General features: G+C 38.7%; 2 protein-coding genes across 2 annotated transcripts in view; both read right to left on the bottom strand.

The window, feature by feature from the left end:
* Positions 1 to 141: 141 nt before the first annotated feature.
* Positions 142 to 1020, bottom strand: LOC107593033 (R3H domain-containing protein 1-like). The gene has a single exon (XM_016282609.1). It carries the CDS (start codon positions 966 to 968, stop codon positions 636 to 638), a length of 333 nt encoding a protein of 110 aa, XP_016138095.1. The 5' UTR covers positions 969 to 1020; the 3' UTR covers positions 142 to 635.
* A 2012-nt stretch (positions 1021 to 3032) lies between these two features.
* The window catches only part of LOC107593074 (R3H domain-containing protein 1-like), a 39193-nt gene continuing 36367 nt past the window's right edge, over positions 3033 to 5858 (bottom strand). Inside the window, exons 25-26 of the mRNA XM_016282658.1 lie at positions 4997 to 5001; positions 3033 to 3051 (exon numbers count right to left, since the gene is read on the bottom strand). Of these exons, the coding sequence (XP_016138144.1) occupies positions 3033 to 3051; positions 4997 to 5001 (24 nt within the window). The remainder of the gene's footprint in view (positions 3052 to 4996; positions 5002 to 5858) is intronic.

Here is a 5858-nt window from a genome sequence, read left to right on the forward strand (position 1 = left end):
AGAGCCAAAAGCCGAGAAGACTCTCGGACGAAGAAAAAAAAAAAAGACTTGCTTATTTGGATTCGGCTACAGTATAAATTACACATTTTTGGACGTTGTTTTTCAACGTCCCTGCTCAAAGGCACAAGTCGAAAAGTGTTCCCTTGTGTCCCGTCTTCACGTTCATGGGTCAGTTGTTGCATGTTTGGTTGTTTATTTCCATTCGCTTAAGAAAAAAAAAAAACACTTAGTTTTGTATGATGTGCCATTTGCGGGAAAAAAAACAACAAACAAACCCCAAACAACATGCTCCGGTTTCAGTTTTGCGATCCTGGTCTATTCAAAATGAACAGAAGAACAAGCCAAACATGTCTCATTTGAATTCGTTTTGGTTTTGTTTCAATAACAACGCTAGATAATTCATCTGAAACAGTGAAAGAACAATTTAACTACAACATTCGATTTTTTTTTTAAACAAACTAGCATGAAAACCCCATTCGAAAGTAACAAACCCATTTTGATCAAGCCATAGTGGTGCGAAAACAAACAAAAAACAAACAAACAAAAAACAAAGCCAGTAGGGTATGACTGAAATAGCAGGAAGTGAGCCTGAGGCAATGGTGGTGATTGGTGGAAAGAGAGGAAGAGGCGTGGCCTCACTGAGAGCTGGATCTGGCGAGCGTGTGCTGTTCGTTGCTAGTTCTCAGTTTGAATTTGGTGATGGAGCTGTTGAGTTTTTGAAGCGCGCTCTGCGCTGCGTATTTCGACGGGAACAAGGCCAGGATGGTGTATGTGGATGCCAGGTCGTGAGAGTTCGTAATGTCCGCTCCCTCTGATTGGCTGGGGGACGGAGGTTTGGGCAGCCATTTTATGAGAGCGCCAACTTTGCTCAGTTCTGCCAGTAAAGAGTCTGCTTCCACTCGACTGATGCCAGCTGGAAGGTCCGTCACCTCCAAAACACGGCCGGAGTCTGGATGCACAGAAAACATGTGAGTGAAAAACTGATCGTGTTTAACAAAAGTAATAGTGATGCTTGCACTTTTTCGATTAACTTGGAAAAATGTTCAGTACTTTGAATTATTTTTGTATTATTAATGCCATTATTTAAAGGCCAATTTTATTTCAAGTTTTAATTTAATTTCACTACATTACATTTTAATACCAGTATTGTAATACCAAATGTTTTATATACATTTTAAATATATCATTAATATACATTTATTTATATTTACATATGACAACATTTAATATATCTCAATATTTCTGTATTTATTCATAAGTGTACACACATAGGATGCGCTCCAAAAAAAACCCAAACAAATGAAAATAAATAAATAAATAAAAGATATTTGTAGATATGTATAGATCTTTATTATTAATGCTATTATTTAAAGGTAAATATGGTTTAACACCATTTTAAATTAATATACTTCACTTAATTATAATGCATGACATACTATTAGAGTAACAGAAAACTTACAAAATTCAATTTAAACACAGTTTTAGGGGAAAAAAAGTTGAAATAAAACTTCTATATACAGTGGGTACGGAAAGTATTCAGACCCCCTTAAATTTTTCACTCTTTGTTATATTGCAGCCATTTGCTAAAATCATTTGTTAATTTTTTTTCCTCATTAATGTACACACAGCACCCCATATTGACAGAAAAACACAGAATTGTTGACATTTTTGCAGATTTATTAAAAAAGAAAAACTGAAATATCACATGGTCCTAAGTATTCAGACCCTTTGCTGTGACACTCATATATTTAACTCAGGTGCTGTCCATTTCTTCTGAGCATCCTTGAGATGGTTCTACACCTTAATTTGAGTCCAGCTGTGTTTGATTATACTGACTGGACTTGATTAGGAAAGCCACACACCTATATAAGACCTTACAGCTCACAGTGCAAGTCTGAGCAAATGAGAATCATGAGGTCAAAAGGAACTGCCTGAAGAGCTCAGAGACAAAATTGTGGCAAGGCACAGATCTGGCCAAGGTTACAAAAAAAAATCTGCTGCACTTAAGGTTCCTAAGAGCACAGTGGCCTCCATAATCCTTAAATGGAAGACGTGTGGGACGACCAGAACCCTTCCTAGAGCTGGCCAAACTGAGCTATCGGGGGAGAAGAGCCTTGATGAGAGAGGTAAAGAAGAACCCAAAGATCACTGTGGCTGAGCTCCAGAGATGCAGTCGGGAGATGGGAGAAAGTTGTAGAAAGTCAACCATCACTGCAGCCCTCCACCAGTCGGGGCTTTATGGCAGAGTGGCCCGACGGAAGCCTCTCCTCAGTGCAAGACACATGAAAGCCCGCATGGAGGACTCCAAGATGGTGAGAAATAAGATTCTCTGGTCGGATGAGGCCAAGATAGAACTTTTTGGCCTTAATTCTAAGCGGTATGTGTGGAGAAAACCAGGCACTGCTCATCACCTGTCCAATACAGTCCCAACAGTGAAGCATGGTGGTGGCAGCATCATGCTGTGGGGGTGTTTTTCAGCTGCAGGGACAGGACGACTGGTTGCAATCAAGGGAAAGATGAATGCGGCCAAGTACAGGGATATCCTAGACGAAAACCTTCTCCAGAGTGCTCAGGACCTCAGACTGGGCCAAAGGTTTACCTTCCAACAAGACAATGACCCTAAGCACACAGCTAAAATAACGAAGGAGTGGCTTCACAACAACTCTGTGACTGTTCTTGAATGGCCCAGCCAGAGCCCTGACTTAAACCAAATTGAGCAACTCTGGAGAGACCTAAAAATGGCTGTCCACCAACGTTTACCATCCAACCTGACAGAACTGGAGAGGATCTGCAAGGAAGAATGGCAGAGGATCCCCAAATCCAGATGTGAAAAACTTGTTGCATCGTGAAAAATTTAAGGGGTCTGAATACTTTCCGTACCCACTGAATATAAACAAAACCAGATATTATTTTTAGGGTGAGCTCTTTGTCCTACCCAGAATGCCCTAATGCAGATTGTCTGAAACAATTCTGTAATAATAATTCAATAATTCTTATTTTCTTCAAAATAATCTGCTAAACTACAAATTGGATTAGAGTTGAGGCCATTTTCTGATAGGAAGAGGAGTGATTAAGCAGTGCTACACCGCAGGGACACAATCAACATGTGTGAACCACAATTTATTTCAGTACAGATGCAGATCTTGAGTGAAAAACTGATCGTGTTTAACAAAAGTAATAGTGATGCTTGCACTTTTTCGATTAACTTGGAAAAATGTTCAGTACTTTGAATTATTTTTGTATTATTAATGCCATTATTTAAAGGCCAATTTTATTTCAAGTTTTAATTTAATTTCACTACATTACATTTTAATACCAGTATTGTAATACCAAATGTTTTATATATATTTATATAAATTTTAAATATATCATTAATATACATTTATTTATATTTACACATGACAACATTTAATATATCTCAATATTTCTGTATTTATTCATAAGTGTACACACATAGGATGCGCTCCAAAAAAAAACAAAACAAATGAAAATAAATTAATAAAAGATATTTGTAGATATGTATAGATCTGTATTATTAATGCTATTATTTAATGGTAAATATGGTTTAACACCATTTTAAATGAATATACTTCACTTAATTATAATGCATGACATACTATCAGAGTAACAGAAAACTTACAAAATTCAATTTAAACACAGTTTTAGGGAAAAAAATGTTGAAATAAAACTTCTATATACAGTGGGTACGGAAAGTATTCAGACCCCCTTAAATTTTTCACTCTGTTATATTGCAGCCATTTGCTAAAATCATTTAAGTTAATTTTTTTCCCTCATTAATGTACACACAGTACCCCATATTGACAGAAAAACACAGAATTGTTGACATTTTTGCAGATTTATTAAAAAATAAAAACTGAAATATCGCATGGTCCTAAGTATTCAGACCCTTTGCTGTGACACTCATATATTTAACTCAGGTGCTGTCCATTTCTTCTGATCATCCTTGAGATGGTTCTACACCTTCATTTGAGTCTAGCTGTGTTTGATTATACTGATTGGACTTGATTAGGAAAGCCACACACCTGTCTATATAAGACCTTACAGCTCACAGTGCATGTCAGAGCAAATGAGAATCATGAGGTCAAAGGAACGGCCTGAAGAGCTCAGAGACAGAATTGTGGCAAAGCACAGATCTGGCCAAGGTTACAAAAAAAATTCTGCTGCACTTAAGGTACCTAAGAGCACAGTGGCCTCCATAATCCTTAAATGGAACGTTTGGGACGACCAGAACCCTTCCTAGAGCTGGCCATCCGGCCAAACTGAGCTATCGGGGGAGAAGAGCCCAAAGATCACTGTGGCTGAGCTCCAGAGATGCAGTCGGGAGATGGGAGAAAGCTGTAGAAAGTCAACCATCACTGCAGCCCTCCACCAGTCGGGGCTTTATGGCAGAGTGGCCCGACGGAAGCCTCTCCTCAGTGCAAGACACATGAAAGCCCACATGGAGTTTGCTAAAAAACACCTGAAGGACTCCAAGATGGTGAGAAATAAGATTCTCTGGTCGGATGAGGCCAAGATAGAACTTTTTGGCCTTAATTCTAAGCGGTATGTGTGGAGAAAACCAGGCACTGCTCATCACCTGTCCAATACAGTCCCAACAGTGAAGCATGGTGGTGGCAGCATCATGCTGTGGGGGTGTTTTTCAGCTGCAGGGACAGGACGACTGGTTGCAATCAAGGGAAAGATGAATGCGGCCAAGTACAGGGATATCCTGGACGAAAACCTTCTCCAGAGTGCTCAGGACCTCAGACTGGGCCAAAGGTTTACCTTCCAACAAGACAATGACCCTAAGCACACAGCTAAAATAACAAAGGAGTGGCTTCACAACAACTCTGTGACTGTTCTTGAATGGCCCAGCCAGAGCCCTGACTTAAACCAAATTGAGCATCTCTGGAGAGACCTAAAAATGGCTGTCCACCAACGTTTACCATCCAACCTGACAGAACTGGAGAGGATCTGCAAGGAGGAATGGCAGAGGATCCCCTGAAAAACTTGTTGCATCTTTCCCAAAAAGACTCTGTAATACTGGCTGTATTAGATCAAAAGTGTGCTTCAACTAAACACTGAGCAAAGGGTCTGAATACTTAGGATCATGTGATATTTCAGTTTTTATTTTTTAATAAATCTGCAAAAATGTCAACAATTCTGTGTTTTTCTGTCAATATGGGGTGCTGTGTGTACATTGAGGAAAAAAAATTAACTTAAATGATTTTAGCAAATGGCTGCAATATAGCAAAGAGTGAAAAATTTAAGGAGGTCTGAATACTTTCCGTACCCACTGTATACCAATATAATCTATACAACTATTCTAAAACCAGTTTTAGTTTATTATATATGGATTTACAGAAAAGTGTGATTATTTTTTTTCCATAATACTTTCCATACATTTTCACTATATTAAAGGGGTCATATGATGTTGCTAAAAAGAACATTATTTTGTGTATTTGGTGTAATGAAATGTGTTTATGCGGTTTAAGGTAAAAAACCCCCATTATTTTCCACATACTGTACATTATTGTTTCTCCTCTATGCCCCGCCTTTCTGAAACGCGTAGATTTTTATAAAGCTCATCGGTCTGAAAAGCGAGGTGTGCTCTGATTGGCCAGCTATCCAGTGCGTTGTGATTGGCTGAATACCTCAAGCGTGTGATGGAAATGTTACGCCCCTTACCATACTGTGATGCCTTGTGCGACGAGACAAAAACATTAAACCCATTATAAATGAGGCATTTGTTGCATCCAGTGGGGACATAATTATGGACTATAATGACTTATACTGTCTTTTTACGCATTGCGTTGCATCGCGCTGCGTAAACATAAAACCATGTCTGCATTTGTGAT

The sequence above is a fragment of the Sinocyclocheilus grahami genome, unplaced genomic scaffold (assembly GCF_001515645.1).
Source record: "Sinocyclocheilus grahami isolate Dianchi unplaced genomic scaffold, SAMN03320097.WGS_v1.1 scaffold163.1, whole genome shotgun sequence".
NCBI lineage: Eukaryota > Metazoa > Chordata > Actinopteri > Cypriniformes > Cyprinidae > Sinocyclocheilus > Sinocyclocheilus grahami.